Source organism: Eubalaena glacialis, chromosome 2 (genome assembly GCF_028564815.1).
Source record: "Eubalaena glacialis isolate mEubGla1 chromosome 2, mEubGla1.1.hap2.+ XY, whole genome shotgun sequence".
In the NCBI taxonomy this organism is placed as follows: domain Eukaryota; kingdom Metazoa; phylum Chordata; class Mammalia; order Artiodactyla; family Balaenidae; genus Eubalaena; species Eubalaena glacialis.
In genome coordinates, this window is record NC_083717.1 from 79,949,375 (window position 1) to 79,977,129 (window position 27,755).

General features: G+C 39.7%; 1 protein-coding gene across 4 annotated transcripts in view; it reads left to right on the forward strand.

Moving 5' to 3' along the window:
* The first annotated feature begins 4,974 nt into the window (after positions 1–4,974).
* The window catches only part of DNAAF4 (dynein axonemal assembly factor 4), a 79,282-nt gene continuing 56,501 nt past the window's right edge, over positions 4,975–27,755 (forward strand). For 2 of the 4 annotated variants that reach the window (XM_061180299.1, XM_061180302.1), the window contains exons 1-3: positions 4,975–5,127; positions 5,525–5,672; positions 9,578–9,711. In XM_061180299.1, the coding sequence (XP_061036282.1) occupies positions 5,005–5,127; positions 5,525–5,672; positions 9,578–9,711 (405 nt within the window). In that variant the 5' untranslated portion in view covers positions 4,975–5,004. The remainder of the gene's footprint in view (positions 5,128–5,524; positions 5,673–9,577; positions 9,712–27,755) is intronic. The other 2 variants (XM_061180300.1, XM_061180301.1) reach the window with 2 other exon arrangements.

Below are 27,755 nucleotides of genomic sequence, written 5' to 3' on the forward strand. Positions count from 1 at the left end.
TTAGGCTCTGGTTAAATAGTTTCTCCCGAGGTCAGATCTTGCTAAGAACTAATGCTCTGGCATATTTCAAAATGGTTCCTTTTCCCATCCCCCTGCTGGGAGCATGAGAATATTTTTGTGCAGTATTCACTGTGAGAACCTGGTAGAACTTCAGGAAGTAAAACTCACAAAAGTGTTGGGGGCTCCCTGATGACTGGGTCCCTCTGGAGTTTTTATCTCTCAGACTTGCCCACAGTGGGCCTCCAGGAATTTGTCAACTACATTCAGGTTTTCCTACCTCGGCACTAGTTCCCACGGAGGTTTCTGCTCTGATTGGATGTGATGCTCTGTAGATACAATCTTTCCCATCAGGGGGGCAGGGGTTTGCCCTGTGACCTCACTTTTCTTGTGGAGCTAAGGAGAGTTGTTGATTTTTCATTTTGTTCAGCTTTTTACTTGTTGGGATGGAGTGGTGACTTCCAAGCTCTGTACATGCCAGATCAGAAACTAGAAGCACTTAAAATTTTTTTTAAAAACTGATATGCTAAAACAAGTCTAATAGGAAAAATCATTGAGATCTATACTTTGTAAATGTCAATCTAAGATATTTGGGCCAAAAATAAAAGGAAAAGTATAAACGGATAGTTCACGCTGTCTACATGAGCTCTACCTATATATTCTTGTCTAGCTGTAAATCACATTGTTTTTCTAAAGCGCAAATTTAAAATAGTAAAATAGCTAATGCATTTAAAACCTAGTACCTAGATTTTGCTCTTGAAAGCTATTCCCCATTAAAAAGAACTAATGGTTCTTGGAGAACGACTGATTCCCTTTCCTAGAGGAGAAAAAAAAAAGGAAAAAAATTCAAAGTGGGTCTAAATCATTTTTGTTCCAAGAATAAAGGATTTTGAAAAGGCTTAAAAAAGTTCTGGGGTGGTGTTAAAAAAGTCATAAATCAACCTTTCCCAATGGCCAAATTTGACAGTTTGACCATCAAAAAATAAACAAATTTTAGTTAATTTATTTTAGGTGAAGAATAATAAATCAGATTTAATTTTTGCTTCATAATGTACATTTTCACTCCCTAAGAGCCTCACAATACATAAGGAGAAAATAAGGACCCTTCTCTATTATAGAGCTTGTTTTTAAAAATTTTACTTTAATTTTGTAATATTTGTTACATAAAAAATAATAGATATTTGTATATGTACGTTATGAATCAAAAGATGAATAAGGCAAATCCATCACCAAAATTAGAGAGAGAAAAAAGTTGGCAATTTCTTTGATGGTCTCTGATGGCATGCTTTGTTGTAATGAACAAAATCAAACAAAAAATAATTTGGGGTGTTCTCTCGATTTTCCTAGGGAACCAGCCAATAGGACCTGGACCTCCTGTCTTCCAGTGGGAGGGGCTGCATCTGACGCAGCTTGCCAGGGTACTAGTAATTTTTTTCTTCCAACTAAATCTTTCCATGTGAATCAAGGTCTCTAGATATTGGGTAGCTGGCTTTCACAGGTAAGTCTTATAAATAGTTTGCACCTAAACCAAGATTGCCTGGGTCCCAATAACTTCCCTCCCGAAAATGTTCCTTTCATGTTTGCCCTATAAGAAGGGAGAACAGCAAGGGGATGGAATTCCTCTCCTGTAATGCAGAGCTACACTGCAGATCGAGCATAGTGCTCTGGCCCCAGTGTACTTCTCCTTGGGATGATGGGAGAATGGGGAAACCTGTGTTTTTTCTTGGCTTTGTAAGTTTCTCCTTTCCTCCATTAAAACCTAGCTCTTAACCTAGTGGGTCACAGACTTTGGTATGTATCAGCATTACCTGGTGGGCTTGTTAAAACACAGATTGCTGGGCCTCAGTTCCAGATTATCTGGTTCAGCAGGTTTGGAGTGGGGTCTGGGAATTTGCATTTCTAGCAAGTCCCCAGATGATGCTGATATTGTTGTCAGGGGAGCACACTTTGAGAAACTCTGTCTTAATTCATGCAGTGTGTCTATGTAGAAATCAGCTTTTCTGGCTACCACAAAGGGTGTCATTTGCAAGACTTTCACCTAGGAGTTAACCATTACCCTTTCTTACACCTTAACTTTCCTTTATAGTTGTACCACATATGTATAGATAGGAATCCTTAACCAACAGATTTGGTTTTCATTATTTTCAAGTTTTATAAAAATGGCATTGTTCCTTAAGGGTCTTATAAGACTTGCTTTTTTCCACTCATCCATCCAGTGTAAAGTAAAATTCATTCATTTTTACTGTTGTATGATATTCTTTTGTATGAATACACCTATTGATAGATATTTGGCTTGTTTTTAGGTTTTTGCTAGAAGCTGCTATGAACAGTTACTTCTTTACCCAATCATAGAGTTACCCTCTCTTTAAGAAAGGACCCAATCTAGAGGAAACCCTCCCTCCCTTAGATCTTCCCTCCAGTTCTGACACCCCCTTACTGAGACACTCAATGTGGTGTGTGCTCAATGACTAAATAAACTCAACTTGTTCAACTACAGGTGCCCCTGTGGTCTTTGACTGAAGGGCATTGAAAAAATATATAACTTGCCATTCTTTATTGTGCCTTTTGGTGAGCACCAGTTCTTAATTTTAGTTCAAGTTTTCAATCTTTTTCCTTTAAGGTAAGTGCTTTTGATGTCATACTTAAGAAATCCTTTCTTGGGCTTCCCTGGTGGCGCAGTGGTTGAGAATCTGCCTGCCAATGCAGGGGACACGGGTTCGAGCCCTGGTCTGGGAAGATCCCACATGCCGCGGAGCAACTAGGCCCGTGAGCCACAACTACTGAGCCTGCGCGTCTGGAGCCTGTGCTCCACAACAAGAGAGGCCGCGAGAGTGAGAGGCCCGCGCACCACGATGAAGAGTGGCCCCCACTTGCCACAACTAGAGAAAGCCCTCGCACAGAAACGAAGACCCAACACAGCCAAAAATAAATAAATTAATTAATTAATTTAAAAAAATGTGGCTCCTCTTGATCCAGAGATTTATTAAAAAAAAAAAAAAATCCTTTCTTACTCCAAGATCATACAAACACACACACGTATTTGTGTATGTGTATATATAAAATATATATATATATTTTAAGCTTGTATGTCTTTAGTTCATCTGAAATTCATTTTTGTGTGTGACACCATATGCATGTAGAGAGCCAATCCCATTTTTCCCCATATGGTGACCATTTCTCCTAGCACCCAATATATTCAATAGTCATTCCTTTCTTTGCTTTTCCCCATTTATGTGCACAGTCACTTTTGCCATATATCAAATTTCCATCTACACTCGGGTTAGATTAAGATTTTTTTGTTTTTTAAATCTAATAGGAAACACAGATTAAGACTTTTAAGACTGAATTAGTTTCAAGGCTTGTGAAACACTTTTTAGATAAGTACCTGTCTTGAAACAATGTATAAAGATTAATGGAGTTTTAAATTGGTATCAGCTGATGTAATGATTCAGCAATAAAACTGATCAAGTTTTTTTAAAAAAAAGATATAATTCACTCAGAGTGTAAAAAGTTTCATAAGACTGGTAGTCAGGAGAACAATTTCACCACAGAGGTTTGTATGTGCTTAACAAAATGATAGCTAACGAATTTTCCTGAAACTCCCAAACAAAGCAAAGTATCCTTTCTATTTTCTATACATACATTGTATCACTTGTGTTTTTGTATAGTGGCAGAATCTACACTTTAACATTTTATATAATAGGAATGCATAAACTCTGTCTTTTGAAGACACAGGAGAGTTTGAAACAAAATAGTAAAAGTAGGAATTGAACACAAGGGGGAAAAAATGCCAAAAGCAACATAAAAAAGAATCTATAGGATTGATTGTTAGGTTTCTCCGATTAGGAGGACAAGGGAAAAGTCTAACATGGCCCCAGTATTCAAAGTTACGGAACCTTGAGATGAACAGCTGACAAAATTAGGTAAGGTAGTGAGGGGTGCTCTGTTTGGGGGGTAAAAGATGATTTTTTTCCCTCCCAAGTCTGCTGCTCCTTAGCTTTCCTCAAGGACTTTTTCAGGAGCTTTTAAATTTGTATTAATGACTTCCAAAAGTAAAATGTTAAAAATCCCCATTCCTAGGTGGCAAATGGTTTGTAGATGCTTAATTTTCCTGTCCTTTTTTAAACATCAAATTCCAGTAATTTATAAACTGTGTCTCCAGAAAGCATCCCAAGGAAAGAACATTGGAATGGGAGTTATGGGGTCAGGATCTTAATCACAGTTCAGCCACTAATCCATGTGGCAATGGGGTTGGGTATATGGATCTCAGATTCCTTAAATACTGCATGTGGGAAGACTACATGATCTTCAAGTTTCCTCTCAGCACTAAAGTTACAAGTCTCCTTAAACAACTGTAAAACATATCCGTGTCAATTCAACTTATCCTACAGTTGAGTTGCAGCCAAGCATTCGCCAGATGAGTCATACGGTCGTTTCTCCCCAGTTCTCAAACCAAGGGGCGAACCCTACCAACGTGCTTGTGACGGGCTTACGGTTGATAGGATCTTAAGGACTACAATACTACAGGCAAGCTCCTAGGCCAGAACGTCAGTATGAGCAGGAAATTTCCAAAACAGGAACACCAAATGGTGCTAACTTCTACAGCCTCCGGCAGAACAAACAAAAGGCCAGGGCTGCAATGGCGCGTGGACGTCGCACCTGCTTCTCGCGGGTCACGCTTTCCCACATCCTTTTCTGCATTTTCAAGCGTGAAGCTCTTTTCTTGCTTAAGCGGAAGTGGGTCTGCTACTTCGCAGATTCACTTGGACTGCGGGTAACAGATAAGACCTCAGGCAACGGTAACGCTCCCGCCAGGGACGCCCAGGCAGTAGCGAGGGGAGTCCGCAGGTCGACCGCAGTGGCGCGCCCGGGGCACGCTGGGAACGGGGGGGGAGGGAGGGGGCCGCGGCCCGGCCTGACCCGGAAGGGCTGGCCTGTGGTAACCCCGGCTTCCCTAGCAACCGAGCGGGCGCGCGTCCTCCCCAGCCTCTCCAGACGCCTCCCGGGATGCCCCTGCAGGTTAGCGACTACAGCTGGCAGCAGACGAGGACTGCGGTCTTCATCTCTGTGCCCCTTAGAGGCGTCAGCGTCAGGGACGCGGACGTGTTCTGCACGGAAAACTATCTGAAGGTAGGAAAGCGAGTCGTGCCTGCCGGGGGGGGGGGGGGTGGGGGGGCCGGGGGTGTGGTCCGAAGCGGCTGCAAGGGCGCGGCTGTGGACATGCAACAGGCGCGTCCTTGCAGATAAGCATCCTAAAATTTTAGTCTTATTAAAAATAAAACAAAGCAAAACAAACAAAACAAAATACGAATCCCGTACAGGTGACACCTCGTCTGTAGACAGATGTCACCAGGTCAGAGATTATTTTATCCAGGACTTCCTCATATGTCGTGCTTTTATCGTGACCTGGAATAAATTTATAGCAGGAATTTAAGAAAATGATTTTGGCCTCTATCACTTATTTCTTAACGGGTGTGTCTTTCATTTGTGTAACTAAATTGACTTCCGTTTTCCCCCTTCTGAATAGGTGAACTGTCCTCCATTTTTATTTGAGGTGTTTCTCTATGCTCCCATAGACGATGAGAGCAGCAAAGCCAAGATTGGGAATGACACTATTGTTTTCACTTTACACAAAAAAGAAGCGGCCATGTGGGAGACCCTTTCTCTGTCAGGTGGTAAGTTCTTTACTAAAAGACGTTCAGCTGGTTGTGCTTTTTATACTTTATACCATTTAAAATTTCTCTTTTGAAATTTATGTTGCTATTCTAGGAAAACGAAATAGACACATAGCATGATTTAAAAGAGTTAGTGCTTCAGCTGCCTCTTAAAATAAATCACCTAATTCCTGAGTAATCTAATTACTCAAAAATTAGAGTCCATTAATACTAGCTTTTAAAGGTTGTGGCCTCGTATCTTCAGGGGATAAGGCCTCCCAATATGGCCTTTATTTAGCACTCATTTTGTATTAGGAATTAGTTCATCTGTTAATCCTCACAACAATCTATCACTTAGGTACCCCGCCTTTTTTTTTTAAGGTGAGGCTACTGAGGCACAGAAGGGTTGAGTAATTGCCAAAGGTCACACAACTAGTAAGTGGCAGACTAGAAGTGGAGTCTTAGCAGTTTGACTCTAGAGCAGTGTTTCACCTACGGAACTTTTACAGAATACAGATGTCTGAATCTCACCCTAGACCAATCAAATCAGTTTCTGGGAGTGAGACTGAGACCTAGGTACTGGTAGTTTTTAAAACGCTTTTTGGGAATTATAATGTACAGTCCAAGTTGAGATCCCCCATTCTCTGTACTCTTAATCAGTACTCTATTCTTCTGCCAAGATCAGCTTTGTGGGTCAGTAATTGCCCTATACTGCTTTAGCTCTGTTATCTTCTTCCCTGATCTAGTTGTCATGTTTTCTTGTGTTTTCTATCTACTGCCTGAAATTTCTCTTAGGTCTTTGGCGTTAAGCCTTGAGTTGGGACTATTGAGAATGGGGAAATTGCAGCCATTCTTTATATTAATGTTTTCTTGGTATCTTGCTGTGGAATTTAATTTTTTAATCCCTAGGACCAGGTGGAATTTTTCTCTAAAATGTGGTATTCAGCTCAGAAAATACTGGTTAAGGTAGGTTACCATAGCCAGCTTACTTTAGTTCTTTATTGAGTCCCAGAATAACTGAGGAGTTTTTAAAAACCAGGTACCTGCTCTCCTACCCCTGCCTTCCTTTTTGATTCAAGTCTGAGATGGGGCCTGGGAATATGTCATGAAACACACCCAGGGTTTTCTGACTTCGTACCTAAGATTAAATGTAAATACTTTGATTTATTTCAGCTGTTGTTGATAATCTTAATTTTGAAGTTAGATGGGACCAGAACCATCATCTATTAGAATGGCTTCTTTTAAAATAAACAGATTGGGGGTTGAGAACTCCCCAGGTGATTATGATGCCTGGCCAGGTTTGAGAACCACTGACTTAAATGTTTGTGTGTGTGTGTGTGTGTGTGTGTGTGTGTGTGTGTGTATGTCTTGATTTCCCCAGGTAACGTTTTGTCCACCAACTTTTTAGGCTATAAAGAAGAGTCATATCCGTAAACCTGTTACTTTCCCCTGTTTCTGACATGAAACACTTTCTTCTCTGTCAAATTCCCTTCCTAAACTGGTTGGCTACCTTATCCAGGAGTGGGAAGGGAATTTTCTAATTATAACCTTCCTCTCTGATTTAGATATCTGCTTTCATTGCACAGGTGCTTGAGTCTTCTCTTTCATGGTTATATGGTCAATGATTCCAAATTTTGACCATTTAAACTAAAGGTTGGCAAACTTTTTCTGTAAAGGACCAGATAATATTTTGGATTTTGTGGGTTGTGTGGTCTGTGTCACAATTACTCAGCTCTGTTATTGCAGCACAAAAGCAGCCATAGACAATATGTATTTATTGATGCTGAAATTTCAATTTATTCTAATTTGTATATGTCATAAAGTATTACTATTCTTCTGCTTTTTTTCAACTATTTAAAACTGTAAAAATTATTCTTAGCTTATGTGCTGAAAGAAATCAGGGAGCAGGTTGGGTTTGACCATAATTTGCCAGTTAGACTAATCAAAACAGTCTTAAAACTAACTTATATAACAAGTAATGAACATCGATTTTACTTCAGAAACCAGGTTTGAGATTCTTTTAGAAGTCAAACTCAGTTTCACATGCAATTCAGTGAAATTATTTAACAGTCTTTTTTTCACATGCAGTATTGTGGAGCTCCAGTCTATACTCCAAGCCTGCCTCCCTCATTATTCAAAACATACTTGCTCCATTTTTTTCTGAAGTTCCTTCTTGATCCATTTTTCATTTCTTTTAGATGTGGAGCATTTCACTTGGAAACTTGATTTTCTTTTAATTATTTCTGCCCCTGAAACTGGTCCAACTGTCTGCCACTCTGTTACTAAACAGGAGGTGGTTTGGGGAGAGACTTCTGAACTAATTTCAGTCCTAATTCCCAGCCAAGATCTTGGATGGGTAAAAATTCCATACTCTTTACTTATTTTTAACTGAAATTAATATTCCCTTCAACTATGAATGTAGACAACAAACAACAGTAGTGTCAATAAAAATCACAAATATGTTCATATCACAGGTACCTCTATCTTTTATATGCACTACTTTAAAATTATAGTATTTATTAGACATTTTGCTATGTATTATTTAATGCATTAATAAAGAAGCACATACTTGTATATCACAAATTTATTTTTAAAAATTTTGTGTTTTAATATAACTAGTTTTCTTTGTGTATTTTTTCATATATTTTAAAGCACTATGAAGGTGTGTATAAAGCTTTACTAGTCATCCCTCCACTCCTGCCCTTCTTATCACTCCCCTACTTCACACTCTCCTCCCAAGTTTCCTCTCCCCTCCTGTTTTGTTTTTCTTCAAAGTCTAGATCCTTTCCTTATCCTTCTTCCCCTAAGATAATTTACCCCCTAATGGATCACAGCCTGCAGTTTCTAAAATACTGAGTGACTGAATAAAAAATAATTGTGAATGGTAAAGTCTGTATATAACATGTCATGTTACTTTGTAATTTTTACTAAGGCTGGCTCTGTACTCTTCATATGTATCACTGTAAATCACCATTTATATTTTTGAAGGTGATTGATTATATCAGATGGTCTCAACCCATCTTCTCTTCTAGGAGACCCCCCCAGAGATGATTTATTGTGATCAGGTTTATAAGCAAATAGCTCTAGTTTCTCAACAGAGAGAGAGAGGAGAATAAATGTGTTCTCTTTCCTCCCATCTTGTCCCCTCCGGCTCCCTTTCCCTCTCCCCCCTCCCACTCATTCCACACTCCTCTCTCTCCCTCTTGTGACCCTCTGTTCCTCTCCCTCCCCCTCCCCTCTCTCCATCTTCATTCCCTCTCTTATTTCCCCTCTCCATTGTTCCTCTTCTCTCTTATTCATATCCTCCCTCTCTCTCTCTCTCTCTGTCTATCTCTCTCAGTGCACAAAGGCATGCATTCTTTTTTTAAATTTTTTTTTTTTATTTATTTTTGGCTGCATTGGGTCTTCGTCGCTGCGCGTGGACTTTCTCTAGTTGCGGCGAGCGGGGGCTACCCTTTGTTGCAGTGTGCGGGCTTCTCATTGCGGTGGCTTCTCTTGTTGCAGAGCACGGGCTCTAGGCGTGGGCTTCAGTAGTTGTGGCACATGGGCTCAGTAGTTGTGGCTCTTAGGCCCTAGAGCACAGGCTCAGTAGTTGGGGTGCGCGGGCTTAGTTGCTCCGCGGCATGTGGGATCTTCCCAGACCAGGGCTCGCACCCATGTCCCCTGCATTGGCAGGCGGATTCTTAACCACTGTGCCACCAGGGAAGTCCCAAGGCATGCATTCTTTACTAATTCATTACTATTACAGTTACTTGCTTACCTTTTAATATTAGCTTGTTGACCAGTTTAATATTGGGAAATGTTTTCACTTCTCCATGTGAAGTTGGGTCCAAAAACATCTTATCCCAGATCAGTATGTAAGCAGTTTCTCCTAAGTAAAACAAATTCATCATGATCCTAATTTATTGATACTCCTTATGTTTTAGTTGACAAAGAGATGATGCAAAGAATAAGGGAGAAATCTATCCTACAAGCACAAGAAAACGCAAAAGAAGCTATGGAAGCAAAAGCTGGGGCAAGGCGGGAAGATCAAAAATATACACTAAATGTCATGATGAAGGTAAGTTGCAGATTGATAGGAAAGTCCTTTAATTAAAGATACAGTAATTGCAATGATAATTTGTTGCAACCACTGTACTTCCTCACCTTTTTGTTCATACTTTGGTTACAGGCCTTGCTGTGCTATGTAGGCTATCTACTATTGATGTGTATTTCTGAAAATCTGTATGAAAATTGAGAGTATAACGTTAAACAATAGATTTACTTGTTAGAGGGAAAATGTTCTATTTCCAGGGGAATAAAACAGTTATAAGGTTTTATGCTGTAAGTGTTTTACTTCTTTTTTAATCTTGGAATTATTGGACATGATTATTTAAAACAAGAAAAGCATAGATTTAACACTAAATATTGACCAATTAATATCTTTTAACTGTTGAGGCTTTCAAGTTAAATCTTTAATCAGCAATATATTTTTTGAGATATAATTCACATACCATACAGTTCACCCATTACAGGCTTACAATTCAGTGGTTTTTAGTATATTTAGAGTTGTAAAACCATCACCACAATCAATTTTAGAACATTTTCATCACCCCAAAAAGAAACCCTGTACCCATTAGCAGTCACTCCCCATTCCTCCGAGCCCCTAGCCGTAGACAACCACCTATCTACTTTCTATCTCTATGGGTTTACCTATTCTAATTTTTACAGATAATTTCCCATCTCAAATTCTCATTTTTGACATTTTGAAATGATTAAGGAATCTATAATAAGCATTATCTCATCAAGAGTCCTATGGACTCATGACTGTTCTTTTGCATTTGGATCACTAGTATTGTTTTTATAATCAACAGTTCATAATTCCAAAGATTTCTCTGCTTCTTTTATCATTTTTACTTGACTTTTAAATATCACCAATCATTAATATACTTTGTTTTTTACTTAATAATTGAACACGTGGTCATCCATCCAAAGTTTCCTGCTTTCTGTATACTTGATAAGCTCCACCTTTTCTTGATCATGTTATCACTACTATCAAACTTTGGATCTTACCATTTTCCTGAATTTTAAAAACTAAAAGCAAAATACTATAAAATTTGTGGCAACAGATAAGTATTTACTGAACTAATAAAATAGTTAAACAGTGGCACACACACTGCTGCATTGGTAAATATAACGAAGCTGAACAATTGATTGGCAGGCAGTACCACAATGCTATATGTTGAAGTTATTCATCTACTGACATATGAAAGCCTGACTTTGGTAGTATTTGGAAAGGTGCTTTAGGGGCATTAGTGTATAAAGAATGAAACTATAGATCACATTGAAGTGATAGAACCTATGAAAGTCTATACCCTATACTACAAACTATTCATTTTGTCTGTCTCTTTCCCTGAGCAGTGTTGAGAGTAGAGACTACATTTTCTTTCATCCTTATCATAGCAGTTGCCAAGTAAATAGTAGGTGCTCAAACAGTTGAATGAATTAATGTGAATATATTGTTCGAGTACCCTGTAACCATAGTACAGTTCTATTCTGGTGGATAGATGTAGCTATTTTTATTCTGTCCAATATTAGACACCATTCAGAAAAGAGCAAAAAAGAACTTTGATGTTCCATTAAGAGCAAATGAAGAGATATGATGACAAAAGGCAACTCCTTATTAGCTTAAACCATAAATTAGCTTAAAACTTGAATCACATATACCACAAAATAATAGGTTTTTTTTAGTAGTAACCTTTTCTTTTTAAAATTAATTAGTTAATTAATTAATTAAATTTTTTTTGGCTGCTTTGGGTCTTCGTTGCTGCGCGCAGGCTTCTCCCTAGTTGCGGCGAACGGGGGCTACCCTTTGTTGCAGTGTGTGGGCTTCTCACTGCGGTGGCTTCTCTTGTTGCGGAGCACGGGCTCCAGGTGCATGGGCTCAGTAGTTGTGGCTCACGGGCTTAGTTGCTCTGCGGCATGCGGGATCTTTCTGGACCAGGGCTCGAACCCGTGTCCCCTACATTGGTGGGTGGATTCTTAACCACTGCGCCACCAGGGAAGCCCTAGTAGTAACCTTTTAAAAATAATTAGCAGGGCTAGTGCGAAGACTCACTGTGTCAGTTTGCTATGCTGTATAGTATAAGTCTGCTTGGGCTACCGTAACAAAATACCAAAGAGTGGATGACTTAAACAACACACATTTATTGTCTCACAGGTCTAGAGCCTAGAAGTCTCAGATCAAGGTCCAGTGGGGTTGGTTTCTGGCTTGCAGATAGCTGAGAGAGAGAAAAAAATCTCTGGTGTCTCTTCCTATTAAGAAACTAATCCTATTGTATCAGGGCCCCACCCTTATGACCTCATTTAACCTTAATTACTCCTCAGCAGCCCATTTCCAAATGGGAGTTAAAGCTTCAATATATCTGGGGGGACACAAACATCTAGTCAATAACACTGTATAAAAACTATCCAAAATTTAGTAGCTTAAAACATTTATTTTCTCACGATTCTATATGTTGGTCAGGCTGTTCTTGTGGTCTGAGGTTGGCTTGGTTGTGGCTGGAAGTTCTAGGATGGCCTCACTCACATGTTTAGAGCCTTGCCAGGGAAAGCTGAGCCCCTCTCCATGTGGTATTTCATTCTCCAAGAGGCTAGCACAGGCTTCTTTACTTCATAGTTAGTGTTCCTGGTAGAAGGAATGGGAAAACCCTAATGCACAAGTGCTTTTAAAACCTCTGCAGTGGGAAAGCCCTAATGCACAAGCCCTTTTAAAGCCTCTGCTGTGTCACATTTGCCAGTATCCCATTAGCCAAATGTCCCATATATCCAAGCCCAGATTAAGAGTTAGAGAAATAGACTGCACCTTTTCTAGGAAAGAAAGATTAAGTCACATTGCAAAGGGGCGTGCATATAGTTATGGGAGGAACTTGTGGTCATTTTACAACTTAGTTGGAATTGAAAATATTAGGATTTAAACAATAAAAATAATTTGATTGATCTAGCAGGAAAAGTTCCGCGATAGAGCAGTAAATCCAAGCTCTGACTCCATCTCTCTGCAGCATCCTTAGCACTGCTTTTTCTTTGTGTCTGCTTCATTCTTAGGCTGATAGAGAGATGATCCACATCTTCACATAAGCAGGGGCCAGCAGGAGACAGGCTGTCTATTCTGTTGGCTCCCTTTCAAGCCCCATAAAACAATTGCTTTAGGTATTGTAGAATGATATTTCAAACGGTAATCACTTTCACACATGTTCAAATAAATCTTTATTTCAAGTCTGTCGCTTCAAACTTGGTTTACTGCATCCACTTCTCATTATCTTTGCTGCTGATGTATCATTCATTTAGCAGACATTTATTGAATACTGTGAAAGGTACTGAGACAGAGCTGAACAAATCAGTCTTCACTTTCCGTTTACTCATAGTATAGAGAGGGTGACCGACAAGAAAAAACAAAGATTACACCATAGTATGCATAAGAAGTCATGGGCAGATGAAGAGAAAACACTGGCAAAAGATTGGTATCTCAGTCTGAGAGGCTGGTCAGGAAATATGAAGCAATGTTGTTTGTGCTGAATACTGGAGAATAAGCCACAGTTACCTGAGGATAAATGGTAAAATGACGTTACAGTTAGTTTGGATAAGTGCCTGAGAGAGTTTGGCACAGCGAGGAACATTTGTTGATCAGAAATAAAATCTTGATATTTAGAAAAATCTCCTGAAGGGAACTCTTTAGGAATTTTCAGCAAGAATCCCAAAATAATTGGGTTTGTGTTTTGGAAAGCTCATTCTGGGGAATGAGTTTGAGAGGTTGCAGGGTGGGGGCAGAGCTTTTGCATTCTTAAGACGAAAGGATTTTGAACATATTTATATGTTGAAGAAAGAAGCCAGTAAAGAGTGAGAGATTGATAATACAACCAAGAGAGAGGATTGATGATGAAGCAGTTTTTTTTGTGGTGGGATGAAGGTTGGAACAGGTGAAAAAATTAAATCTTAGGTAATAGGGGATATTTTATCTTTTGACCCTAACGGGCAGGAGTAAAGAATAACTAAGCATTTGGAAAATTCTTAGAGACACAGATAGTTAAAGTAACCCTTTGTTTCCTTGGTGAAGGTAGCAAGGTCATCTACCCAGAGCGTGAAGAATTTAGGTGGGGTAGGAGTGATTAATGAAAGGTTGGAATATTCATGGCAGACCAATCTGAAACATGCTTTTTTCCCCTCTTTATTTTGGACTGCTATTGCCTACTTTTCCTGTTTTCTTCACTCTTTTGTTTTGTAGGTTGCCTTCTTCTATTTTGAATTTTTTGGTTTTATTTTGTTTTATTTTCTACTTTAGGGGACCCCATTTCCCACTAATTTTTAAACTAAACAGGTCAAATTTGAAGTGCTTTCTTCTGCTATTGTGTTCTTAAAGTTGAAACCCGGAAACTTTAACTGTAAAACGACTTTGCCTGATCATGCAGATGAGGTATGAGTTGCCTTCTAGAGTTGTCTAGATTATACTATAGGGCCTTTAAAAAGCCCTTATCAGTGAAACCACATGCCCTGTTTATTAGAAGCATGTATAACTAAGGGATAGAAAGGCCACAAGTAACTACTTGCTCATTTTTTATTCTATGCAATTGTAAATGTGATTGTTTTGTTTATTTATTTATTTATTTGGCCGCATGGCTTATGGGATCTCAGTTCCCTGGCCAGGGATTGAACTGGGGTCACAGCAGTGAAAGCCCAGAATCCTAACCACTAGGCCCCCAGGGAACTCCTGTAAATGTGATTTTTTTTAAATTTCTCTTTCTGATAGTTCATTGTTAATGTATACAAATGCAACAGATTTCTGTATGTTAAATTTGTATTCTCCAACTTTACTGAATTCATGTATTCTAATAGTTTTTCGCTGGCATCTTTAGGATTTTCAATATATAGTATCATGCCATCTGCAAACAGTAACGGTTTTACTTCTTCCTTTCCAATGTGGGTTCATTTTATTTCTTTTTCTTGTCTGGTTGCTATGGCTAGGAATTTCCATACTATGCTGAATAAAAGTGGCAAGAGTGGGCATCCTTGTCTTGTCCTGATCTTAGAGGAAATGGTTTCAGCTTTTTACTATTGAGAATGATGTTGTCTCTAGGTTTGTCATATATGGCCTTTATTATGTTGAGGTATGTTCTCTCTACACCCACTTTGTGGACAGTTTTTTTTTTTTTTACATCTTTATTGGAGTATAATTGCTTTACAATGTTGTGTAGTTTCTGCTGTATAACAAAGTGAATCAGCTATACGTATACATATATCCCCATATCCCCTCCCTCTTGCGTCTCTCTCCCACCCTCCCATAAAGCACTGAGCTGATCTCCCTGTGCTATGCGGCTGCTTCCCACTAGCTATCTATTTTACATTTGGTAGTGTATATGTGTAAATGCCACTCTCTCACTTCATCCTAGCTTACCCTTCCCCCTCCCCGTGTCCTCAAGTCCATTCTCTACATCTGTGTCTTTATTCCTGTCCTGCCCCTAGGTTCTTCAGAACTTTTTTTTTTTTTTAGATTCCATATACATGTGTTAGCATATGGTATTTGTTTTTCTCTTTCTGACTTACTTCACTCTGTATGACAGACTCTAGGTCCATCCACCTCACTACAAATAACTCAATTTCGTTTCTTTTTGTGGCTGAGTAATACTCCACTGTATATATGTGCCACATCTTCTTTATCCATTCATCTGTTGGTGGACACTTAGGCTGCCTCCATGTCCTGGCTATTGTAAATAGTGCTGCAATGAACATTGGGGTACATGACTCTTTTTGAATTATGGTTTTCTCAGGGAATATGCCCAGTAGTGGGATTGCTGGGTCATATGGTAGTTCTATTTTTAGTTTTTTAAGAAACATTCATACTGTTCTCCATAGTGGCTGTATCAATTTACATTCCCACCAACAGTGCAAGAGGGTTCCCTTTTCTCCACACCCTCTCCAGCATTTATTGTTTGTAGATTTTTTGATGATGGCCATTCTGACCATTGTGAGATGATACCTCATTGTAGTTTTGATTTGCATTTCTCTAATGATTAGTGATGTTGAGCATCCTTTCATGTGTTTGTTGGCAATCTGTATATCTTCTTTGGAGAAATGTCTATTTAGGTCTTTTGCCCGTTTTTGGATTGGGTTGTTTGTTTTTTTGATATTGAGCTGCATGAGCTGCTTGTAAATTTTGGAGATTAATCCTTTGTCAGTTGCTTTGTTTGCAAATATTTTCTCCCATTCTGAGGGTTGTCTTTTCGTCTTGTTTATGGTTTCCTTTGCTGTGCAAAAGCTTTTAAGTTTCAGTAGGTCCCAATTTTTTTTTTTTTTTTTTTTTTTTTCCATTTCTCTAGGAAGTGGGTCAAAAAAGATCTTGCTGTGATTTATGTCATAGAGTGTTCTGCCTATGTTTTCCTCTAAGAGTTGTATAGTGTCTGGCCTTACATTTAGGTCTTTAATCCATTTTGAGTTTACTTTTGTGTATGGTATTAGGGAATGTTCTAATTTCATTCTTTTACCTGTAGCTGTCCAGTTTTCCCAGCACCACTTATTGAAGAGGCTGTCTTTTCTGCATTGTATATTCTTACCTCCTTTATCAAAGATAAAGTGACCATATGTTTGTGGGTTTATCTCTGGGTTTTCTGTCCTCTTCCATTGATCTATATTTCTGTTTTTGTGCCAGTACCACACTGTCTTGATTACTCTAGCTTTGTAGTATAGTCTGAAGTCCAGGAGCCTGATTCCTCCAGCTCCGTTTTTCTTTCTCAAGATTGCTTTGGCTATTTGGGGTCTTTTGTTTTGTTTTGTTTCCATACAAATTGTGCAATTTTTTGTTCTAGTTCTGTGAAAAATGCCAGTGGTAGTTTGATAGGGATTGTATTGAATCTGTAGATTGCTTTGGGTAGTATAGTCATTTTCACAATGTTGATTCTTCCAATCCAAGGACATGGTATATCTCTCCATCAGTTTGTATCATCTTTAATTTCTTTCATCCGTGTCTTATATTTTTCTGCATACAAGTCTTTTGTCTCCTTAGGTAGGTTTATTCCTAGGTATTTTTTCCTTTTTGTTGCAGTGGTAAATGGGAGTGTTTCCTTAATTTCTCTTTCAGATTTTTCATCATTAGTGCATAGCAATACAAGAGATTTCTGTGCGTTAATTTTGTATCCTGCTACTTTACCAAATTCATTGATTAGCTCTAGTAGTTTTCTGGTAGCATCTTTAGGATTCTCTATATATAGTATCATGTCATCTGCAAACAGTGACAGGTTTACTTCTTTTCCGATTTGTATTCCTTTTATTTCTTTTTCTTCTCTGATTGCCGTGGCTAAAACTTCCAAAAGTATGTTGAATAATAGTGGTGAGAGTGGGCAACCTTGTCTTGTTCCTGATCTTAGAGGAAATGGTTTCAGTTTTTCACCACTGAGAACGATGTTGGCTGTGGGTTTGTCATATATGGCCTTTATTATGTTGAGGTAAGTTCCCTCTATGCCTACTTTCTGGAGGGTTTTTATCATAAATGGGTGTTGAAATTTGTTGAAAGTTTTTACTGCATCTATTGAGGTGATCATACGGTTTTTATCCAATTTGTTACTATGGTGTATCACATTGATTGATTTGCATATATTGAAGAATCCTTGCATTCCTGGGATAAACGCCACTTGATCATGGTTTATGATCCTTTTCATGTGCTGTTGGGTTCTGTTTGCTAGTATTTTGTTGAGGATTTTTGCATCTATGTTCATCAGTGATGTTGGCCTGTAGTTTTCCTTTTTTGTGACATCTTTGTCTGTTTTTGGTATCAGGGTGATGGTGGCCTCGTAGAATGAGTTTGGGAGTGTTCCTCCCTCTGCTATATTTTGGAAGAGTTTGAGAAGGATAGGTGTTAGCTCTTCTCTAAATGTTTGATAGAATTCACCTGTGAAGCCATCTGGTCCTGGGCTTTTGTTTGTTGGAAGATTTTTAATCACAGTTTCAATTTCAGTGCTTGTGATTGGTCTGTTTCTATTTTCTATTTCTTCCTGGTCCAGTCTCAGAAAGTTGTGCTTTTCTAAGAATTTTCCATTTCTTCCAGGTTGTCCATTTTATTGGCATAGAGTTGCTTGTAGTAATCTCTCATGATCCTTTGTATTTCTGCAGTGTCAGTTGTTACTTCTCCTTTTTCATTTCTAATTCTGATGATTTGAGGCTTCTCTCTCTTTTTCTTGATGAGTCTGGCTAATGGTTTATCAGTTTTGTTTATCTTCTCAAAGAACCAGCTTTTAGTTTTATTGATCTTTGCTATTGTTTGCTTCATTTCTTTTTCATTTATTTCTGATCTGATCTTTATGATTTCTTTCCTTCTGCTAACTCTCGGATTTTTTTTTGTTCTTCTTTCTCTAATTGCTTTAGGTGTAAGGTTAGGTTGTTTATGTGAGATTTTTCTTGTTTCTTGACGTAAGATTGTACTGCTATAAACTTTCCTCTTAGAACCAACTGCTTTTGCTGCATCCCATAGCTTTTGGGTCATCGTGTTTTCACTGTCATTTGTTTCTAGGTATTTTTTGATTTCCTCTTCGATTTCTTCAGTGATCTCTTGGTTATTTAGTAGTGTATTTTTAGCCTCCATGTGTTTGTATTTTTTACAGTTGTTTTTACTGTAATTGGTATCTAATATCGTAGCGTTGTGGTCGGAAAAGATACTTGATACAATTTCAATTTTCTTATATTTACTAAGGCTTGATTTGTGACCCAAGATATGTTCTATCCTGGAGAATGTTCCATGAGCACTTGAGAAGAAAGTGTATTCTGTTGTTTTTGGATGGAATGTCCTATACCTATCAGTTAAGTCCATCTTTTTTAATGTGTTATTTTAAGCTTGTGTTTCCTTATTTATTTTCATTTTGGATGATCTGTCCATTGGTGAAAGTGGGGTGTTAAAGTCCCCTACTATGATTGTGTTACTGTCGATTTCCCCTTTTATGGCTGTTATCATTTGCCTTACATATTGAGGAGCTCCTATGTTGGGTGCATAAATATTTCCAATTGTTATATCTTCTTCTTGGATTGATCACTTGATCATTATGTAGTGTCCTTCTTTGTCTCTTGTAATAGACTTTATTTTAAAGTCTGTTTTGTCTGATATGAGAATTGCTACTCCAGCTTTCTTTTGATTTCCATTTGCATGGAATATCTTTTTCCATTCCCTCACTTTCAGTCTGTATGTGTCCCTAGATCTGAAGTGGGTTGCTTGTAGATAGCATATATACGGGTCTTGTTTTTGGATCCTTTCAGCCAGTCTATGTCTTTTGGTTGGAGCATTTAATCCATTTACATTTAAGATAGTTATTGATATGTATGTTCCTGTTACCAGTTTCTTAATTGTTTTGGGTTTGTTATTGTAGGTCTTTTCCTTCTCTTGTGTTTCCTGCCTAGAGAAGTTCCTTTAGCATTTGTTGTAGTGCTGAATTCTCTTAGCTTTTGCTTGTCTGTAAAGGTTTTAATTTCTCCGTTGATTCTGAATGAGATCCTTCCTGGGTAAAGTAATCTTGGTTGCAGGTTTTTCCCTTTCATCACTTTAAATATGTCCTGTCACTCCCTTCTGGCTTGCAGAGTTTCTGCTGAAAGATCAGCTGTTAACCTTATGGGGATTCCCTTGTATGTTACTTGTTGCTTTTCCCTTGCTGCTTTTAGTATTTTTTCTTTGTATTTACTTTTTGATAGTTTGATTAATATGTCTTGGTGTGTTTCTCCTTGGATTTATCCTGTATGGGACTCTCTGTGCTTCCTGGACTTGATTATTTCCTTTCCCATATTAGGGAAGTTTTCCACTATAATCTCTTCAGATATTTTCTCAGAGCCTTTCTTTTTCTCTTCTTCTTCTGGGACCCGTATAATTCGAATATTGGTGTGTTTAATATTGTCCCAGAGGTCTCTGAGAGTGTCCTCAATTCTTTTCATTCTTTTTTCTTTATTCTGCTCTGCGGCAGTTATTTCCACTATTTTATCTTCCACCTCACTTATTCGTTCTTCTGCCTCAGTTATTCTGCTATTGATTCCTTCTAGAGAATTTTAAATTTCATTTATTTTGATGTTCATCATTGTTTGTTTGCTCTTTAGTTCTTCTGGGTCCTTGTTAAACGTTTCTTGTATTTTCTCTATTCTATTTCCAAGATTTTGGATCATCTTTACTTTCATTACTCTGAATTCTTTTTGAGGTAGACTGCCTGTTTCCTCTTCATTTGTTTGGTCTGGTGCGTTTTTGCTTTGCTCCTTCATCTGCTGTGTATTTCTCTGTCTTCTCATTTTGCTTAACTTACTGTGTTTGGGGTCTCCTTTTCGCAGGCTGCATGTTCTTAGTTCCTGTTGTTTTTGGTGTCTGCCCCTAGTGGGTAAGGTTGGTTCAGTGGGTTGTGTAGGCTTCCTGGTGGAGGGGACTGTTGCCTGTGTTCTGGTGGATGTAGCTGGATCGTGTCTTTCTGGTGGGCAGGACCGCATCTGGTGGTGTGTTTTGGGGTGTCTGTAAACTTATTATGATCTTAGGCAGCCTCTCTGCTAATGGGTGGGGTTGTGTTCCTGTCTTTCTAGTTGTTTGGCATAGGGTGTCCAGCACTGGAGCTTGCTGGTCATTGAGTGGAGCTTGGTCTTAGCATTGAGACGGAGATCTCTGAGAGAGCTCTCGCCGATTGACATTACCTGAGGCCGGGAGGTCTCTGGTGGTCCAGTGTCCTGAACGCGGCTCTCCCACCTCAGAGACTCAGGCCTGACACCCGACCGGAGCACCAAGACCCTGTCAGCCACACAGCTGAGAAGAAAAGGGAGAAAATAAAAGAAAGAAACAAAAAATAAATAAAGTTATTAAAATAAAAAATAAAAAAATTATTAAAATTAAAAAATTTAAAAAGTAATAAAAAAAAAGTGAGCAACCAAACCAATAAACAAATCCACCAATGATAACAAGCCCTAAAAAAGTATACTAAGATAAACATAACAATCAGAAACTAGTCAGTTGCATATAGCAAACCCCAAGTCTACAGTTGCTCCCAAAGTCCACAGCCTCAATTTTGGGATGATTTGTTGTCTATTCAGGTATTCCACAGATGCAGTGTACGTCAAGTTGATTGTGGAGATTTAATCCGCTGCTCCTGAGGCTGAATGGAGAAACTTTCCCTTCTCTTTTTTGTTCACATAACTCCTGGGGTTCAGCTTTAGATTTGGCCCCGCCTCTGCATGTAGGTCACCCTCTGGCATCTGTTCTTTGCCTAGACAGGAGGGGGTTAAAGGAGCACCTGATTAGGGGGCTCTGGCTCACTCAGACCAGGGGGAGGGAGGGGTATGGAATGCGGGGCGAGCCTGCAGTGGCAGAGGCCGGCGTGACATTGCAGCAGCCTGAGGCGCGCTGTGTGTTCTCCCGTGGAAGTTGTCCCTGGATCACGGGACCCTGGCAGTGGTGGGCTGCACGGGCTCCTGGGAGGGGAAGTGTGGATAGTGACCTGTGCTTGCACACAGGCTTCTTGGTGGCTGCAGCAGCAGCCTTAGTGTTTCATGCCCGTCTCTGGGGTCCGTGCTGATAGCCGCAGCTCGCGCCCATCTCTGAAGCTCGTTTAGGCGGTGTTCTGAATCTCCTCTTCTCATGCACCCCGAAATAACGGTCTCTTGACCCTTAGGCAGTTCCAGACTTTTTCCCAGACTCCCTCCCGGCTAGCTGTGGTGCACTAGCCCCCTTCAGGCTGTGTTCACGCAGCCAACCCCAGTCATCTCCCTGGGGTCTGACCTCTGAGGCCCAAGCCTCAGCTCCCACCCCCCCACCCACCCCGGCAGGTGAGCAGACAAGCCTCTTAGGCTGGTGAGTGCTGGTCAGCACCGATCCTCTGTGCGGGAGCCTCTCTGCTTTGCCCTCTGCACCCCTGTTGCTGCACTCTCCTCCGTGGCTCTGAAGCTTCCCCCCCCCGCCCACACCCTGTTTTCACCAGTGAAGGGGCTTCCTAGTGTGTGGAAACTTTTCCTCCTTCACAGCTCCCTCCCAGAGGTGCAGGTCCCATCCCTATTCTTTTGCCTCTGTTTTTTCTTTTTTCTTTTGCCCTACCCAGGTATGTGGGGAGTTTCTTGCCTTTTGGGAAGTCTGAGGGTTTTTTTATTTTTAATTTATTTATTTATGGCTGTGTTGGGTCTTCGTTTCTGTGCAAGGGCTTTCTCTAGTTGTGGCAAGCGGGGGCCACTCTTAATCATGGTGCGCGGCCCTCTCACTATCGCGGCCTCTCTAGTTGCAGAGCACAGGCTCCAGACGCGCAGGCTCAGTAATTGTGGCTCACGGGCCCAGTTGCTCCGCGGCATGTGGGATCTTCCCAGACTAGGGCTCGAACCCGTGTTCCCTGCATTGGCAGGCAGACTCTCAACCACTGCGCCACCAGGGAAGCCCAAGTCTGAGGTCTTTTGCCAGCGTTCAGTAGGTGTTCCGTAGGAGTTGTTCCACATGTAGATGTATTTTTAATGTATTTGTGGGGAGGAAGGTGATCTCCATGTCTTACTCCTCTGCCATCTTGAAGGTCCTCCCCTGTGGACAGTTTTTATCATAAATGGATGTTGAATTTTGTTGAAAGCTGTCTGTGCATCTGTTGAGATGATCTTATGATTTTTGTTATTCAATTTGTTAATGTGGTGTGTCACATTGATTCATTTGTGGATATTCTTGCATCCCTGGGATAAATCCCACTTGATCATGGTGTTTGAGCCCTTTAATGTATTGTTGGATTCAGTTAGCTAATATTTTGTTGAGGATTTTTGCATTTGTGTTCATCAGTGATACTGGCCTGTAATTTTCTTTTTTTGTGGTGTCTTTGTCTGGTTTTGGTATCAGGGTGATGCTGGTCTCATATAATGACTTCAGATGCATTCCTCCCTCTTCAGTTTTTTGGAGTAGTTTGAGAAGGATAGATGTTAACTTTTCTTTAAATGTTTGGTAAAATTCACCTGTGATACTGTCTGGTCCTGTACTTTTGTTTATTGGGAGTTTTTAAAATTAATAATTTCAATATGAACCGAATTGGTCTGTTCATATTTGTATTCCTTCTTGATTCAGTCTTGGGAGATTTTACGTTTCTAAGAATTTATCCATTTCCTTTAGGTTGCCCATTTTATTGACGCATAACTGTAGTATTCTCTTATGATACTTTGTGTTTCTGTGGTGTCAGTTTTAACTTATCCGTTTTCATTTCTGAGTTTATTTATTTGGACCCTCTCTTTTCTTGATCTGTCTGGCTAAATGTTTATCAATTTTATCTTTTGAAAGATTCAGCTCTTAGTGTCATGGATCTTTTCTGTTGTTTTTTAGTCTTTTTCATTTATTTCTGCTCTGATCTTTATTTTTTCTTTCTTTCTACTTTGGATTTTATTTGTTCTTCTTTTTCTAGTTCTTCAGTTGTAAGATTAGTTTGTTTACTTGAGATTTTTCTTGTTTTGTGACGTAGGCTTGTATCGCTGTAAACTTCCCTCTTTGAACTGCTTTTGCTGCATGCCATAGATTTCGGATCATTGTGTTTCTGTTTTCATTTGTCTCCAGGTATTTTTTGATTTCCCCTTTGATCTCTTCAGTGACCCATTGTTTGTTCAGTAGCATATTGTTTAGCCTCCGTATGTTTGTGTTTTTTGCAGTTTATTTTTTATAGTTCTAGCTTTATAGTGTTGTGGTCAGAAAAGATGACTGATATGATTTCAGTCTTCTTAAATTTATTCAGACCTGTTTTGTAGCCTACCATGTGATCTGTCCTGGAAAATGTTCCATGTGTACTTGAAATGTTTATTCTGCTGTTTTTGGATGAAATGTTCTATGTATAAATATATATCTATTAAGTCCATCTGATCTAATGTGTTATTTAAGGCCAGTGTTTCCTTATTGATTTTTTTTTTTGTCTGAATGATCTATTGATTTAAGTGGGGTTTTGAAATATGCTACTTTTACTGTGTTAGTGTCAGTTTTTCCCTTTATGTTTGTTCATATTTGCTTTATGTATTTAGGTGCTCCTATGTTGAGTGAACATATATTTACAATGGTTATATCTTCTTGTTGGATTGATTCCTTTATCATTATTTAAAGTTCTTCTTCATCTCTTGTTACAGTCTTTGTTTTAAAGTCTATTTTGTCTGATATAAGTATTGGTACCCCAGCTTTCTTTCCATTTCTATTTGCATGAAATACCCTTTTCCATTCCCTCACTTTCTGTCTGTTTTTAGCTATGAAGTGAATCTCTTGTTGGCAGCATATAGATGGGTCTTGTTTTTGTACATATTCAGCCACTCTGTGCCCTTTGATTGGTGCATTTAGTTCATTTACATCTAAAGTTATTATTGATAGGTATGTACTTATTGCCATTTTATTAATAGTTTTGGGGTTGTTTTTGTAGTTCTTTTTTAAAATTTATTTATTTATTTTTGGCTGCATTAGGTGTTCGTTGCTGTGTGTGGACTTTCTCTAGTTGCAGCGAGTGGGGACTACTCTTCGTTGCGGTGCGCGGACTTCTCATTGTGGTGGCTTCTCTTGTTGCAGAGCACGGGCTCTAGGTGCACGGGCTTCAGTAGTTGTGGCAGGCGGACTCAGTAGTTGTGGCTTGCGGGCTCTAGAGCGCAGGCTCAGTAGTTGTGGCACACGGGCTTAATTGCTCTGCAGCATGTGGGATCTTCCCGGACCAGGAGTCAAACACGTGTCCCCTGCATTGGCAGGCGGATTCTTAACCACTGTACCTCCAGGGAAGTCCCTGTAGTTATTTTTTGTTCCTTTCTTATTCATTTGCTCTCTTCCCTTGTGATTTGATGTCTTTCTTTAGTGTTATGTTTGGATTCCTTTCCCTTTTTTGTGTTTCTATTATAGATTTTTGGTTTGTGGTTACCATGAGGTTATATATAGTAACCTGTATATGTATGTGATTGTTTTTAGCTCTCCCTCCCCGCACATTTAATGCTTTTGACATTATCTTTTACATCTTTTTGTTTTGTGTATCCTGTAACTATCTATTGTGGATATAGATGATTTTACTACTTTTGTCTTTTAACTTTTCTACCAGCTTTATAAGTGGTTGATCTACTACCTTTACTGTATATTTGCCTTTACCAGTGAGGTTTTTTTTCTTTCATAAATCTCATATTTCTAGTTCTGGTCTTTTCTTTTTTGCTTAGAGAAGTCCCTTTAACATTTCTTGTAAAGCCAGATTACTGGTGCTGAACTCTTTGCTTTTGCTTGTGTGTAAAACTCTGTATCTCTCTTTCAAATCTGAATGGTAGCCTTACCATGTATTCTTGGTTGTAGATCTTTCCCTTTCATCACTTTAAATATATCGTGCCACTCCCTTCTGGCCTGCTAAGTTTCTACTGAAAAGTCATCTAACAGTCTTATGGGAGCTCCCTTGTATGTAACTAGTTGCTTTTCCCTTGATGCTTTTAAGATTCTCTCTTTATCTTTAATTTTTGCCAATTAATTACAGTGTGGCTTGGTGTGGACCTCATCAGACTGATGTTATTTAGGACTCTGTGCTCCATAGACCTGGATGTCTGTTTCCTTTCCCAGGATAGGGAAATTTTCAGCTATTATCACTCAAATAAGTACTCTGCCCCCTTCTCTCTCTTTTCTCCATCTGGGACCTCTGTAAGGCGATTGTTTGTATGCTTGTTGTACTAGAGGTGTTTAAGACTGTCCTCATTTTTTTAAAATTCTTTTTTCTGTTCAGCTTCGGTGATTTCTACTACTTTGTCTTCCAGTTCGATGATCCATTCCTCTGTATCATATAATCTACTGTTGATTCCTTCTAGTGTATTTTTCATTTCAGTTATTGTATGCATCAGCTCTGTTTGGTTCTTCTTTATATTTTCTAGCTCTTTGTTAAACTTCTCACTATGGTCATTCATTCTTCTCCTAAGTTCATTGAGCATCTTTATGATCATTACCTTAAATCCTTTATTGGGTAGATTGTTTGTCTTCACTTTGCATAGTTCTACTTCTGGAGTTTTATCTTGTTCCTTTGTTTGGAACATGTCCTTTGTTGCTGCATTTTGCCTAATTCTTTTGTGTTTACAGTAGGTTCCCTACATACAAACGAGTTCCATTCTGATGCGCGTGTTCATAAGTCCAATTTTTTCGTAAGACCAACAAAGTTAGCCTAGGTACCCAACTAACACAATCGGCTATATAGTACTGTACTGTAATAGGTTTATAATACTTTTCACACAAATAATACATAAAAAACAAAAAAGAAAAATAAAGAAAACATTTTTAATCTTACAATACAGTACCTTGAAAAGTACAGTAGTACAGTACAACAGCTGGCATACAGGGGCTGGCATTGAGTGAACAGGCAAGAAGAGTTACTGACTGGAGGAGGGAGAGGAGGTGGGAGATGATGGAGCTAAAGAATCGTCAGCAATAGGAGACGGAGGGCAAGCTGCAATTTCACTCACGCCTGACATTGATGGCAGAGGTTCTGGTTCTTTGCTGGATTCAATTCTATCTACCCTCTTGAAAAAATGATCCAGTGATTTCTGGGTAGTAGCTCTTTTTTTTCTCGTCATAGATGACATGGTGGCACTGGATTGCATTCTGAACGGCTGCTGCAACCTTTGTGTACTGTTCTACATTCAGGTCCTGTGCCTCAAAAACTAACAGTGCCTCCTCAAATTAAGAAAATCCCCTTGCCATTTCTTGCATCGTGAATCTCTTCAGTTCTTCTGTTACTTCTTCTTCCTCTTGTCTCTCTTCGTACTTTCTCTGGGCCACTGCTTTTTTGTCACCACCGCTGCTTTTATGCTTGCTTTTGGACATCCTGGGCTTGAAATAAAGATACTGTACAGTACTGTATTCTATACAGTACTGTACAGTAAAGTACACAAAAACACAACCACTGTAGCGGATGCATGCACGTGACAACATACGCCAGGCATGTGAACTAACTCACGTGATTGGACATGCGAACGCACGTTTGCATCTTTGAAAGTTCTCAACTTGAAGGTTCATATGTAGGGGACTTATTAAGTAGGTCATTTATATTTCCCGATCATGGAGAATTGGGCTTGTGTAAAAGATGTCCTGGGACTTCCCTGGTGGTCCAGTGGTTAAGACTCTGTGCTCCCAATGCACAGGGCCTGGGTTCGATCCCTGGTCAGGTAACTAAATCCCACATGCTGCAACTAAAGATCCTGCATGCTGCAACAAATATCCCACACACGGCAATGAAGATTCCCACCTGCCGCAACTAAGACCTGATGCAGCCAAATAAATAAATAAATTAATTAATTAATATTAAAGATAAAATAAAAGACATCCTATGGGGCTCAGCAACATACTCCCCTTGTGTCACCATAGCTATATGATCTAGGGGTGCCCCCTATGTGACTAAGTGGGCCCTTCTGTTGTGGCAGGGCCAATTACTGTGGGCATGCTGGTAGAGAGGGCTGGCCCCTGTCCCTGTAGGCTGCTATGCCCTTCCGCATGAAGTGGCAATCAGCTGATTATGGGCAGAGCTGGGTCTTGGCATGGTTGGATGCATGGCTTGGGCTGTCCCGGGGTTTGTGCCAGCCTGGGTGGGGCCAGGTCCCAGCAAGGCTGTCTGTGGGCAGGGCGTCCTGGAGCAACTGGCTGCAGAGCCTGGGTGTCTCAGGATTGGTGCCGCCTGCTGGAAGGTGGGGGTGAATCCTGGGGGATCCTGGGTCTTGTGTCAGCCCACGGGTGGGTGGGGCCAGATCCTAAGGTGGCTGGCTGGGAGGCTGTGGAGCCAAGGCTGGTACCCGCCCACTAGTGGGGAAAGCTAGGTCTCCTGTGCAGTTGGCTGCTTGACCTTAGGTGTCCTGGTACTGGTGCTGATAGACTGGTGGACAGGTAAGCCTCCTGAAATAATAAACTAGAGGGAGGACTCCAAAATGTTACCAGCACCAGTGTTCTCATGGTAGAACAAGCTCCCCAGAATGGCTGCTGCCCATGTCTTTATCTCCAGGAGGAGTCCAAGTTGCTTCCTGGCTCTCTGGAAGGCTTTCCAATATCAGCAAGTGGGTCTGACCTAAGCTCTTTTCACATTATTGCCTCTGCTAGGTCTTGGAGTGTGTGAAATTTTGCATACTCCCTTTAAGAGTAGAGTCTATTTCCTACAGCTC